Source organism: Lytechinus pictus, unplaced genomic scaffold (assembly GCF_037042905.1).
Source record: "Lytechinus pictus isolate F3 Inbred unplaced genomic scaffold, Lp3.0 scaffold_19, whole genome shotgun sequence".
NCBI classification, from domain to species: Eukaryota; Metazoa; Echinodermata; class Echinoidea; order Temnopleuroida; family Toxopneustidae; genus Lytechinus; species Lytechinus pictus.
Window position 1 is genome coordinate 9,617,742 of NW_026974140.1, and position 15,319 is coordinate 9,633,060.

Below are 15,319 nucleotides of genomic sequence, written 5' to 3' on the forward strand. Positions count from 1 at the left end.
ATTCACCATAGTACCTTGTTTCCACTCCAGTGATGCTATACCAACATTTTTGTTTTTATACTAGTAATATCAACTTGGTCTAACACCACTTAGGGGGTGTTGAAAGAAAATATTTGCGATCAATTGCAAATTTCAGTTGCAAATATATGAGTGATGGGTCAATCTTAACCAAAGCAAATCAATTTATACTTGTTGATGCTAGGAGACAATCAATTAATTGCAAATTCGCAATAAAATGCAGGACTTACAATTGATTTTGAGAGCTAAAATTGACTTGCTATCAATTGCAAGTTTCTTGCAATGTAGTCTATATACTTAAATGAACTGATAATGAACCAAAATTTCATTTGAAAAAGTAACATACCGGAAATAAATAGACAAATTGTAAATAAGACCTATTGGGCATTAGACTAAATGAGTATCAAGTGGGAATTGGACCAAGTGTAGTGCAGACTGTAGACTAAACAGCCGTTAGTCTAAATTGATAGTAGACTAAATAGGTTTAGCCCTACCTGAGAAGAAGACTAAGTGAGTCTAGACCTCTCACAGGATGATATTCAATATACATGTACATGTAACCCTGGAAAAATAAAAATAAATGCAAAGCTGAGCAGTTTCTCAAAGAGATATGAATTCTTGCTGCTCATAGCATTGGGAAATATTCATGTGCCAACCTCTAACCAAATGCTTCTGAAACGAAGGTTCGATGGGTCGTAATCTTTTGCATCAATGTCAGGTTGATGAAGGGCCATCATATTAAATATCATTGTAATAATGGAAGTTTGAGCCTTTTATTATAAAAGGAATATTGCTAGGGGTGTGCACGTCGTGGTCTAGTGGTTCTGACTCTCGCCTTTCAAACAGAGGGTCGTGGGTTCGAATCCTAGCCATGGCACGTTTTCCTTCAGCGAGAAATTTATCCACACTGCTGCACTCGACCCAGGTGAGGTGAATTGGGTACTTGGCAGGATTAATTCCTTGCATGCACTGAGCGCTGGTGATGGTAGCTCGAACTAAAGCCGGGGTAATAATAGCAAGCACTTTGTATCCACAGGCAAAAAGCGCTTTATAAATCCAGCTATTATTATCCTATAATTTCACAAAGAAAAAGGGGATGGAAGAAGGAAAGTTTACAGAGTTAAACAGAATAAGAAAAAAAAATGGAGGAAAAAAAAGAAAGAAATAGACTGGGTGGATTTTTTTCTTTCTACCTCCATGGCCAGATCAAGAATATGCATATATTACAAGCTACATGTACAGTAACTTATGTCCTCTATAGTCTATGACCTTGTTACCTTAAAATCTATATCAGATCACCTTAAAGAAATATATGCATACATCGCCTAGTTCTAACTTGATCCCTCATACCATTGTTTAGTTATCACAAGAACAATATCTCTTAATGTAAATGATGACCTGTAACTTTTGGCCTCTTGACTAAAGAATTAAATCAGATCAAGTTTGAAATTGATTTGTTAAACTTTTCTCAAGTAATCATGAAACTGGATGTCCCAATAATAATAATAAAGGATTCGTATAGCGCACGTATCCACCTTGTTAGGTGCTCAAGGCACTCCTACATGTATATTACCCTGGCTAAGCTAGTCTACCGATTCTTGTGCCGGTACCCATTCACCTCGATCACCTGGGTTGAGTGCAGCACAATGTGGATAAATTTCTTGCAGAAGGATAACACACCATGGCTGGGAATTGAACCCACATCCCTCAGATTGAAAGAAAAGAGTCTTAACCACTAGACCACCACGCCCCCAATCAAGATGACCTCTGTGACCCTTGACCATGGTATCCCCCAAAACTAATCAGATCATTGTCACTCTTATGCATTCTCGGATCAAGTTTGAAATTTTTAGGTTCTAAAGTTATCAAGCCGGATGGACAGACAGAACTGGAATACATACAGTAATTATGCGAGTGGAATTAAAAATATAAAAACAGGAAAAAACCTCCAAGCCCTTGTTGGCTTGCAACTTCACCAATGTCAGCCCCTTCTGTTAAAAATGAGGTTAGTTTGCATCTTGAGTCCCTCTCATGTTAGTACTCATTTTAACCCTAAAAGGGCGGGGCATCATGGCTCCCTCCTCAATGCATCAGATGATTTTTATGTAACACAAAGATAGTGCCGCAAAATTTTATGGCTTTTTTCTTTGAAGTTTACTCCAACTTTTCAAACTAAATTAAAAACATAAGGTATAGCATTATGACATCCACTTTTAACGAGACAATGTCAAGCCAAAATGGTTAATTGAGAGATGAATTTCACAAAAGAGTGATTTTTCCATTCTTATTAATCAGCTTAATTAATTTAGAGTTAAATTCGATTGTTGATAAGTCTTATTGACACAAACGAAAAAAGAAAAAAAAAAAAATTGACCTTCGCCATTTTTCTTTTAAAAAATCATAAAAATGAAAATCTGAACTGAAATTACATGTAGGTGCTACATGTAAATATGCAAAATAACTTTAGGATTTTGTTTTTATACTGGCGTGTAGTTTATCTTAAAATGAATGCACATGGTAAATTTTGGAATGATTGCACAACTGGCAGCTGATACATATGAAGGGGGGGGGGGTTAAGAGGGATGAGAGAACATGAAATAAGTTGACAAATTGAAATATTCTTGCTGAAGACATCTTGGGAGGGATGGTAGTACATGGGACAAGTTGAAACATTCTTTAAGTTGAATCTTTCGATGGATGTTGGCACGCTCTTGCTGAAGATTTATTGGGAGGGATGGTAGTACACGGGACAAGTTGAAACATTCTTTAAGTTGAATCTTTCGATGGATGTTGGCACGCTCTTGCTGAAGATATATTGGGAGGGCGGGTAGTACGTGGGACAAGTTGAAACATTCTTTAAGTTGAATCTATCGATGGATGTTGGCACGCTCTTGCTGAAGATATATTGGGAGGGCGGGTAGTACGTGGGACAAGTTGAAACATTCTTTAAGTTGAATCTTTCGATGGATGTTGGCACGCTCTTGCTGAAGATATATTGGGAGGGATGGCAGTACATGGGACAAGTCCATACATAGATCTCATATTCCTGTAGAAAGTACCCCATCTCCTCTAGTCTCCAGTCTCTCTAGATCCCAGCATCATCCTCCATCTCTTGGTATGGTTGTCCATCATCTGTCCTGGCAAGGTGGTTTGGTTATCAGGACTGACAACACAGTCCAATATGAAGGAATTAGCAAGATGCTAATAAGAGAATAAATCATTTGGTTCTTTCTTGGAGGTTTTTTTTTTTTTGGATTCCTTAAGAGGAATTCTTCTTTTGAGAACTCTGTACATGTTTTCAACTACTGACTTTACCTGGCACTGATTCTCTTTTTTTTTGCCTTCCTTTTTTTTATTTTCACTCTCTCTTTTTTTAATCATCCAAAATGTCATGCCAGCTTTTTTTATTTTTTTTTTCAATTTCGGAGAGCTATCTTTTCAGATTTTGAATGTTTTAATAGTTATTCAAAATCAGGTTTTTCTTTTGTTTTATTTCTTCTTCAGTTGAAAACATAATTGTATTTTTTTCATTTAGTCTAGAGTTCTCTTTTTGATATTCTTTTCAAACAAACAGTTATCATACATTTCAACAGATTTTACAAAATTGGTACAGGTATATCATGTTTAACTACAAGTACATGCAGTAGTAAAAATAGTGCATGAGAAATGACTTTAGCCTAGATCCATATGCCTAATTCAATTTGCATATATATATCCAAAGATTTCTTTTTTCCATGGATCCATTAAAATCCTAGCATCATTAAAACATACCATCAATTAAAAATATGAGCAAAAGTATCCAACCTAAAGTCATTTCTGAACATATGTTTAGTTAAGAAATATACATTATCAAATTCTTGGACAATCATTCAAAATTTCAAATGTGATCAATTCAAAGGAAAGATTTTAAGAGGATTGTAAAGAATGAACATGTCTTGAAGTTACTTTTTTTAGAGCAACATTTGTATGTAAGTACTACAAGTCAAGACAGGTAAAACTCAGAGACTTCAAGTGCTATTTCATATCTTAAATATCATCTTCCCAACAATGCTCATTTCTTGTCTATTATTCATATTAATATCAATATATGATACTGCACTGGTCTTCCTTGGTAAGATTTGTAATTGACAATCTATATTGAAATGCTTTTTAATAAAAATACACTACATGTATAATTGAAAAATGACATGCAAACAAAAAATCATCCCATCATATGGAGAAAACAAATATCAAAAGAAAACAACCATTTCTTAGTATTTTCAAAGAAAATATTTCATTGTCAAGAAATTGAAAAGAATGCACCACAAAACAAATTGAAGAGAATAAGCTTACTGTAGCTTACGGGCTATTGTGTAAAATATTACTTAGAAAATAGTTAAGATGATATAAATTGCTATGCAAGATTCCAAATGTGCAGGAAGTGATCACTTATAGCCTTTTGTTTTAAATAAGATGCGACAAAACCATGAATGGTTTTCAAAATGACGAACCAAGGAGTGGAAGTTTTTCGGGGGGGATGGGGGTGTTTAAAAAAGATATGTTTGTTTAAAAGTGGCATGAGACACATGACCCTAAAATACAAGTCAATCTCTTATATATAAGAACATGTGGTTTATGCCATGACTCGATTCAGAATTCCAAAGACAAATCCAGTTTAGCGACATTTTAAATGACTTCAGTAAGTGTATTTTTCTGACATCAGTATTTCATTTGCTCAGTCATACAAAGTGGACACAGTCTAAACCACTGCCAAATCCATGATTCATAATTTCACAATTCCATCAATTCGTCATAGGCTGAATATATTGCATTTTTGCCTATGAATAAGTTATGTTCTTTTTTACCCAATTCATAAAGTGCAATAGGCAGATCATAGGTAGATTTCAGACAGTTGTATCTATTGTTTTGAATGTTTAAGGCTTTGAAAATTTGTCCTGTACATCAGTGAAACAGATGATATCATAAAGTAGAAATGCAAATTATTTTGCTACAAAAATCCTATTACACAATCATATCAAGAAATACATTTCAAAATCCTGATATCAGTACCAATGTATTATTTATTTGATAGAAAAGGTAAGACAATTGACTTCAATGGATCTAATATGGACCTAGCAAACCTGTGACAATTAGACATTCAATGTAGAATGTAACAACCATGGACCACATAGGGAACATCCAAAGTCCCATAGCTTTAATACACAGATTACCTGTATAGTTTCTCATGGGTAAATGGGTAAAGGGTCAATTTTGACCATTAGTAGTTTTTCATAGGTAATGGGGTCATTTTGACCACCTTTCCAAAAAACAAAAACAAAAATCTGCTATAATGTTCAGGAATTAGGAGACTGTTTCCAAACAATAATGATGTTGCTCCTATTTCCACATTTCAAAATTTACAGCTTATTTTGAGCTGTCCTATAAATATCAAAATGTTGAGATATGAGGGTTTCAACACCCTTGCTATGAAGGACACCAGTGTTACCATTACAGTGGTCGACATCCGTTGGAACCCCCCCCCCCATCAAAATTTATGACAAGCACTAGTTTTCCCACTAGCAAAGAAAAGTATAACAAAAGATATTCTTAATGTTCAAGCCATGAAAAACAATTTTTTGTTTCGATCTTCCTGTAGCTCTTTAGCAAATTGTCACACGAATAATTTTCAACCACCAAAAAGAGCCTGGTGATAAGGGACAACCCTGAAGGACATTCATGTATATTACCTTTTGCAGTTGCAGAAACATTGTAATGTTCAACCCATGATGCCATTCTAAAGATCATCTAATATCCAAAGAAGAGTTATCTGAGAGCGATCTCGATGTACATGTAATTAAAATTTCTATTCTCTTTTGTACAAAAGATAAAATCCTTAGACAAGACTGGTCATCCCACTTCTATAATTGAGAACTGTATTCGACACCAGCAATGGTGATATCTCTATACACAGGCGTTTCTGTTGAACGGTTCAACTATTGAATGTCCAAGAAGATGACTCATATTTGAAAGAAATATGTGCCATTTTAGAGAATCGTCAATGCCTGAGCCATTCAGAGCAAGCAAACAGCATTTAACCAGTCAAAGTTGTCTTGGAAAGCAATATTCAAATCTGCCATACTAAACAAACTTGTGAGACATTTAATATAAAAACACCATCAGTCTTCTTTGGATATTGATAAACAATGGTTCAAGGTTCAAGTATCAAACAACTAATTCTATGACTGATTACACACAACTATGAATGAAATCAATTGTAAAAATCGATCCTACAATCAATTGTTTTGTGTCACAAGGCCCTTATTAGATCCAATAATGTCAATAATGGCTACATGCCCTTTTTAAGCAAGGCATCGGCTTCATTATGTAGTGTTCAATATTTTGCACTCAGAATAAGCATTGAATCTCCTTTAATCGTCATCGCTTCCATGATCGTCCTTCCTCATCATCCTCTTCCTCCTCGTCATCGACCAGGAGCAGATCGTCCTCAAGCTCGTCTTCCATCTCCTCCTCCTGTTGGTAAGGGAGAGGGGAAATAAACATGAAGACCGTTGTTGTTGTTTATGTGGGTGATATTATCATTATCAACTTTAGGTCAATGGAGAAAAAAAATAATCACAATACAATGTACTTACTCAGGAAATAAGCATGGCTTATGCCATTCAAACTTCAAGTAAAGTATTGAAAAAAGAAAACGCCAAAACTAAAAATGAAACCAATATTTTACTTTGTGAATTATCTCAACATGACAGTTTGTCTTAAGAGCTCACTGTTGAAATTGCTCATACTGAAGAAAAATCATAAAAATAAACGAAAATGATCAATATTTCATTCAATCTTCAGACACCATTGACATCCCTTCTAATTCATTGGGATGCCACAAGCATTGGTAATAACAACTAGGAATACATGTATCACTGAAGGTGATTATTACTCAGCTCTATCAGGAAGGCTTGATATGGGGAACATATATGAATGCCTTGACTGGGATTTGAACCCGGGACCCCGACTTTGGTGACCCAGGGAGCGTTTCATTAACATTTGTCATCCGACAAGTTTTCAGATCTGACAACTTTCCATGGGTTTGACTGGCTAAGAGGCACTAGTGTTAGACTTTTACTGTGGAAAACTGACAAAGAAGATCAGAGTTTGTTGGATAAAACATCCCAAGAGTTCTAACATGTAATGTTCCCTGATGTTCTACCAACTGGGCTGTATGCATCTGGGCTCCCACAGAGATGCCAACCTGATCAAGAACATTTCAGTATTTTAAAGGCTGAAAATCAGTATTTTCACAGAAATACCAGAGGACAACACATACACGGAAACTTTTATAGAAATCAGTTATTTGCATGAAACTACCAGTAATCTTTCTCATTTTAGAAACAATTACTGGAAACAATTACTGGAAACCAGTACTACTCGGCAGCTCTGCTCCCATCATTGATGCAATGTAATAAATGTGAACAGGCACGGCAAAACCCACAAAAAGTCGCACTGTGTGATTTTTAATCGGAGGACATCAAAAGTATTTGTTTAATTTTTATTTCATAGAAAGGGTATTTTTTTCTACATTATCAAAATAATGGATGTACTAACAACCCATAAAAGGTTGTTTTGACACTTTAATTCCACCAATATTTGTCTTTTTTGTATCACCTTGCAATCTGAAAGTCAAACTATTTCCCTAATGTTGAACATCAAAAGACATAAGATAACCTCTTGCATTGATACATGTACCTCTCTATTATTACAAACAGGATGTGCTTAACCAAAGTGACAACTTTTGAACAAATTTGATGACCCCGTCTAGGGAAAATTCAATGAGTTCTAATCCCCTTATTGTCACCTTTGGACAATAGTTTGAAGGTAATTATGCTTCATTGGACTAATCGACTTTAATCCCTATTTTCTCAAAACTCTCATTCTGTGGTAAACACAGTGAACATTCTTTTCTTAGTAATGGGTCCCATTTCACAAAGACTTGTTCTAATAATAAATGCACAATTTATATAACAAGTTCACTATCAGCCAATCAAATCAGATGATTTCAGTAGCTTATAATTGTTATTGTTTAAACAACTAATATGAAATCTGGCTTTAGGGTACCGAAACACATTAGCGATTAATATTACGCTTGATTTGTACAACTGATTGTATATTGTTAAACATAGATTAGCGATTAAGTGTACGTTATATTTTTACAATTGATTGTACATTGTATACAGTCAATGGAATCATTTGTAGAAAAAAATTCTACGATCATTGCTAAGCTTTGTGTTACAGTTACGGGCCACTGGTCATAATAAGAAGTGGATCTTACCTCTTCATCTTCAAGTTCTTCTCCTGGATCCACAGTGTCCTCTACCATCTCTGATGTGGGATCTTGCTGTTTGTGCCAGGCTAGACTCAATGAATCCCCCTTGAACTGATAACCTTTAGCTACAGCCTGAAAAGAAGAGGTAAATGGGGGGGGGGGGGGGGGGAGATCATATGTATATTTAGTCTGCAATGTGTAAAATCTTCTGATGACATCTTAGATTTACAATCCATTTCAACTTATAATACATGGTGGGTGTTTCATAAAGCTGTTCATAAGATATGAATGACTGTACGCACGACTGGTGATCCTTTCTTGTGCTATGAGATATTCCTATATGATTGATTTATGACCTAAGAACATGTTCCAGTCATGCATAATTTTACAAACAGCTTTATAAAACACCCACATGGATAATCACAGCCAATATGCAAAAATAATGCAAATTCTTCCATTTCAGCATCTCTCCTTTTTAGCTTATTTACAACAAATGTTCTTCAATTTTATATGTAGATGTCATGTTTGATAATTGTTAATACTAAAACTTGTCATAGTTTTTTTTTCATTTTAAATCTAATTAATTACTCATACATGATATACATGCAAACTTGGGGTCAAGAATGAAGATTCTCCTGTATTTTTGCATTTTACATTTCAAATATATTTCCATATTTATTTTTCCCTCGTACATAATCAAATGCAAAATTCAGCATTCACACTTCCAATACCCAGGAAGGAATTCAAACTTATCTGTGAATTGGAGATTGTACAAAGCAAGCATACTATTGTAATGGCCAAAGTGCATTCATGATATTCTAGTAATGAGATAACAAACTAATGGACTTTGTACTATGGTACACTTAATCTTCTTTTTTTTTTCTACAAACAGTATAAACTTTGTAGTAAGACTCCATTTATTTGCTCAGATATATGTCTTCTTTGAATAAAAGTTCAGGTGGAACCCCCGTAATAGTGATACACAGAAACATAGTTATGAGATAAGTACAAATTCTTTTTAAAGGGGAATCCAACCCAAATGAAAACATGTTTTTATAAGGAAAAGAAAAATCAGACAAGTTGATAGGTGAAAGTTGAACAATATTGGACAAACAACAAGAAAGTTATGAATTTTCAAAAGTTGTAAATATTGGTAATCAGTATACCCATGGACACTTCAAATTGGCCGCATATGGGATGTCATAGTGATGTAAGGCAAGGACTACTCTTCCATGTACTCCAATACATATTATGGCTAAAATGTCATTTTTCCCAAAAGTTTTATTTCAAATTATAATTTTCTTTCATGAGGACATAACACAATATACTACCTGGTTATATTTAGATTACTGCCCCAGGGGAATGGGTACTTAGGAGAAAACCACAAATCCCTGATAATAAAGTACATGGCCTATGGGAAAGTTGTCCTTGCCCCTTGTCATAATTTACCCAGTTGCCAATTTGAAATCTACATAGTATTAGTGATCTCAATTTTAAAGCAGCTATAACTTTCTTATTGCTTGTCCGATTTCTTTCAAACTTTCACCATTCTGTTTAATTTATTTTTCTCCTTCCCAACACAACATTTTATGGCCAAGGCTGGATTCCCCTTTAAAGAAAACTAGCAATCTGACCTGAATATTAAAACTGACAAGAGTAATTAAGCATTTTGAAATACTAATGATATTCAGCTTTAATATAATGCTTAATACACCAGAATGAAGTGTCTTAGCACTTCACATTTAAATGTACACTGTACACTTGTACATGTATACACATTAGATATTTTGATCATCTGATTCTAGCTTGCCTGCATGAAATATACTGTACCTAACATTCTCCACTCCCTGGGAGCTTTCAACTGATAGCTTTTCTCAGTAAAAAATGCTAAGCATACTACACTCTTCTGGCAATTCATTTATTCTGAATTTTCAAGAATTAATAACAAAATCATTCAAAATAAAAGACAAAGTATAACAATGCAATTTTCATAACAGTCCACAAGCAAAAGACAGATGCTTCAATTAAAAGTTTGTCACTGCAATACATACATGTATATAGAAACACATACATATATCTAATCATTTACATTCAATGTGTATGAATAAAAAGACAGAGATAAAGAGGAACGGATTGTTAGAAAGAGAGAGCACTTTTTTTTTTATGGGGGGGGGGAGACAAATTTATGTAGAAATGCACTAAGGAGGTATTGATAGAGACTTACCTGCAATTGACTGCATTTATATTTTGCTAATTTGCAAATCATATACCAACATTCACCTAAGTAATAATTTTTTTTTTATATACTTCCTTTTTTTTTACAATAGCCAGACCAGCAAACCACTTTGAAATTTGCAATTTATTGCCATACATAAGACTGATTTTTTTTTTACTTAACCTTGACTTGCAAGTAATTGCATATTCCTTGCATGCCCCTTTAGGCATCTTTTATCTTGGGGACGAGATATGACATGCTTACCAGCTCAGCTTCTTGCCGCGTTTTGAATTCTAAAACATATGTTCTGGAATCTTCATTGTATTCTACGTTGTCAATCTCGCCAAAACTCTGTAAGGATAAGTATGTGAAATACAATTGAGTCAATTCATTTCCATTGAGAAAAAAGATTCAATCAAGACAAACTTAATAAAATACTCTTTGTGAAATCCTAAACTAGATTTGCAGAATCAACCAGTACACAAACAACCCACAAAAAACACATATATAGACTGAGATTCAATTACAAAGGCAAAGACTCTTTAATAATAATTTGGATTCTTATAACTCACAATTTCAAAGATAAATTCCAGATGTGGTAACTATCTCAATGTGAGTTTGAACAGAATCCAATAAAATGACCACCCAATATGCATACATAAATATACAATGTATGTGTCAAATGACACTGGAAGAAAATGTGCGATTATTGAGAAATGAGCAAAATAGGCATGGTATTCCAGCCAGATATTGGGTCTTTTTGCCAGCAATAATAACACACTTTCTCATCACATGTGCTTATCTGAGTTGATAATGTCAGTGTGATCGTTTCATTATTTTGCTAAGGTAGATTTATGTTAAAGGGGAGTACTCAAAAGGGGGGGGGGGGCACACTTGTGTTTTAACAGCATTTTTATATTACAAATTTTAATTGTGCCTTTCAAAGGGGGGGGGGTGGATCCGCAAGTGCTCCAGGCTGAAAGTACATGTATTAATATTCAAACAAATAAGAATCATCAAAATCTTATATCAATTAACGAAGTTATTGAATTTTAAAGTTAACAATATTTTGTAAATACAGTTATATGCACATCATCATGAATATTCATTAGGTGGGTTGATGATGTCACATCCCCACTTTCCCTTTTTCTTATGTTATTGCATGAAATATTAATTATTTCATTTTTTCATACAAGTGTGAATGATGTGCAGGTGTGTCTCCCTTATGATAAAATAAGTTGTAGCAATGGATATCTAATGCATTAAATCATTGGGGGGAAAATTTGAATAAACATAATTTCGAGGCTGATTGGAATTATTTCCTCATAATGACATGTTTTCATCATCTTTTGTTCTGTGTATATACGTTGTATCTACATGTGTGTAAACCAGTGAAAGAAGAATTTCCTTTATGGACAATTAAGTTATTCCATTCAATTTAAAATATTAAAATACAAAAGGACAAGTGGAGATATGACATCATCAGTTTGCTCATTGAATACTATTGAAGACATGCACAGAACTGTTTCACTAAGATAATGCAAATCTTGAAAATGCCATAACTTTGTTATTCCTTATCTGAATTTGATCAAATTTTCAATGTTTTGTTTGTCTAATTTTTCTTTATCTGTTAAAATCAAATTATTTTGAGCCTGGAGTACCCCTTTAATCTACCAGTTCTAGATCTACAATGATATAGTGACAATCAACCTTGATTCCAAAGACTTCTTCATGAAATAATTGTTTGCTGCAACTACATGTACATTCTCTTAGCTTTAAGGAGTCAGAAGTACATGTACCCTTTAAAAATTGTACACTATTGAGAGTAAATAAGTGTCAATGTACGAATGGTGGATAAAAAACACAATGCCAATGACAGCCTTTACACTCACAGTAAAGTGGACCAGTACTTCGTCTTTATCCTCAGGTGCAAAACCCCCAACTACGAGACCTCTTGGTCTCTTGTCCACCACTTTGTGTGTAGTGGAGCTCCGTCTCCTGGCTGCGACGAAGGCACTTCCACGACCCCGTCCACGACCTCGGACTGACCTTGGGTTGCCACGCCCCCTGCTTCCACCAGCGTTGTCTAAGAGACCTAGGGCTTGGGCCTGGAAAATTGAAAATATTAATATTTTATGATAAACTGAGACTTAGAGTTATATATGAATGATTAAGACATTAATAGAGAGAATAAATAAAATGTACCGTCCCTTCAACTTTAAACTTCCATTTAAATTAAGAACTAGGTAAGCTCTTGCATTGGGTTTTGTTCCTAACAATCAAAAGGATATGCTTAATTGGTGTGCCAAATTTGGGGTGATATATTGAATCCATCTAGGAAAACTTTATTGATTTTTAGTGACATTCTCACAATGGTCTGATAGTGGAGGTGTCTTTCAATGGACTGGCCAATCTCAATCCCTCATTCATCATAAGTAGTATTCTATGGTAGTAAGCATTCTGCACTTTGTCTCTGTGTAAAAAGGGTTAGGATAAGTCTAATTGTAGCAAGTTAGTCATATCGCATGGGCCTAAGGCAGGAAATTCACAATTCCCTGTAGAAACAGACGCGATGCGGTTTATAGATAAACCGCACCGCGCAAAACACGGTTTCACATAACCAACTCTGGGAGGTGGTTATTGCCGTGTTAATCCGTTTTGAATGCGAGTTAATCGGATTATTCGCTCTGTAGAAACAGGTTGGTTTAAGGGCGGTACGGTTTTTTGATTCCGGAAAAGGTAAACCTTTTTTAACAATTCTCTGTAGACGTCGAATGTGTTGAGCTATAAGGAGGACAGTGAGCATTTAAAAATTGATAGTTCTTACCTCTCTTCTCAGCTCATCGACTCTCTTTCTTAGCTCTGAGGTATCCCCTCCCTCTGATTGTTGATTGTAGAGGTCCAACTCAGTGTCTAGAAGCTCCCTCTCAGCCTGGCAGAAAAGACAAAGGAAACAATCACACATATAGTGGGCGCATCGTGGTCTAGTGGTTCTGACACTCGCCTTTCAAACAGAGGGTCGTGGGTTCGAATCCTAGCCATGGCGTGTTTTCCTTCAAGAAATATATCCACACTGCTGCACTCGACCCAGGTGAGGTAAATGGGTACCGGCAGGAAGTAATTCCTCAAAAAGCTGTGCGCACCGGAATCGGTAGACTAGCTTATAGCCAAGGTAATATAGGAGCACCTTGAGCACTTAGCAAGGTGGATACATGCGCTATACAAATCCTATATTATTTTATATTATTATATTTAGAGAAGGATGGGTGATGAAATCTTCTCAAACTCATGGATCCTAGTAGGATCAATGCTAAAAATCTATGTTCCTTTTAAAAGAGTACACTACAAAATGTACAGGCATGCAGTCTAACAGTTAATGCACTTGTATTAACTATAAGAACTATCAAATTCATAGATTTATAGTTATTTCAGCTGGCACTGATTGTACTGAATTCACAACATACAATACATCAGGGGAAAAATACTTTTTTTTTACAGGAGCCATTTTTCTCACTGGTCACAAATTTATAGGAGCCATTTTTCAATTTCAAAGAGCCATGTTTTAATTTGCTAGAGCCATTTTTAAAATAAAAAAAGGAAACATCATTTGTAATTATTATCATTTTAGACATGTTAAATTTGAAGCATTGTTTGTTGTATTTTAATGTGCCATCCGTACTATTACTTTATTTCTTTTACCAACAAAAGTAATGATTGCAATAATGCCATTTGATTTAATGTGCCATCTCTACTATTTTTTTTACTACTAAAAGTAGGCCCTAATGAATGATTTACTTAGATATATATTGCCATTTGTCTTTATTCAGTGCTATTGTAGAAAAATCTGATTATCAAATTTTTAATGTGGCTTTGTGAGTGATCCTGAAACTTTGAAAGAAGAGATAAAGAGAGGTTACTATACAACTGTAAAATAATACATGAAAGGCTGGTATTCAGTATGTTTTGTACAGTATCCAATAGAATAGAGTACACTTCTCATGGATTTTGATTAGTAAATAAGCATAATTTGGTGTGCAGTTTCCTTAGGAACAAATGCTTAATGCTCATAATAAATGAAGAACATGGTATGCCTCATAGCTGAATGCTTTTTCACGTGACTAGAGCCTGAAATGAACTGATCACCAAAGCTCACAACTACCCCTTTCCGATGGGGACTGGAGCGAGCAGCATACGCACGACAGGCCTGGCAGTAGACCAAAAGCTTCAGTCTGTGTATTTTGGTTGTTCCGCTGAACTGCGTTGGCTCACTCACCATTACATAGACTGAAGATCTTGGAGGCCTGTACGTAGACAACGTATTAGCAGTAACGTTAGATCTAATATTTGGAAACCCGATTTTCCGATCGTTTTTTGTACATAAAATGTCACATTATGAACAAGAAATTACATCCATATTTACGAAAAAATGTATAAAGTTCAGAAGTATAGTACCTTAGACCGCAGTTACCGCTAATTCCTTTCAAATGATATCGAAACACCGTCATCTTCGATCCTTTTGTTGGTCAACGTAAGTTGCCATCTTGGCTGACGTCATCATCCTTACAGACGTATTTACCAGTCGCTATATATTGCGATTTGTGCCGCTGCTTTGCGCTTGTAATCTACGTGCGTGCGTTCGGAACTTGTCGCTTGCATTGATTCGCCAGGATATCGAAAATTCTAATCGGAAAGCCTTGATAAAAAGCACACCTCATTGATCATTGAGGGCAGCAACACACGGCTGCCATTTTTTCATCTACCGTACGTACCGT

At 35.1% G+C, this 15,319-nt stretch overlaps 1 protein-coding gene across 3 annotated transcripts in view; it reads right to left on the minus strand.

Annotated features, from left to right (window-relative positions):
- Window positions 1–3,622: 3,622 nt before the first annotated feature.
- LOC129260931 (RNA-binding protein 26-like) overlaps window positions 3,623–15,319 on the minus strand; it is a 35,565-nt gene continuing 23,868 nt past the window's right edge. For 2 of the 3 annotated variants that reach the window (XM_054898939.2, XM_064114225.1), the window contains 5 exons: window positions 13,375–13,479; window positions 12,440–12,655; window positions 10,812–10,898; window positions 8,339–8,464; window positions 3,623–6,528 (listed from right to left, as the gene is read on the minus strand). In XM_054898939.2, the coding sequence (XP_054754914.2) occupies window positions 6,433–6,528; window positions 8,339–8,464; window positions 10,812–10,898; window positions 12,440–12,655; window positions 13,375–13,479 (630 nt within the window). In that variant the 3' untranslated portion in view covers window positions 3,623–6,432. The remainder of the gene's footprint in view (window positions 6,529–8,338; window positions 8,465–10,811; window positions 10,899–12,439; window positions 12,656–13,374; window positions 13,480–15,319) is intronic. The other variant, XM_064114223.1, reaches the window with a different exon arrangement.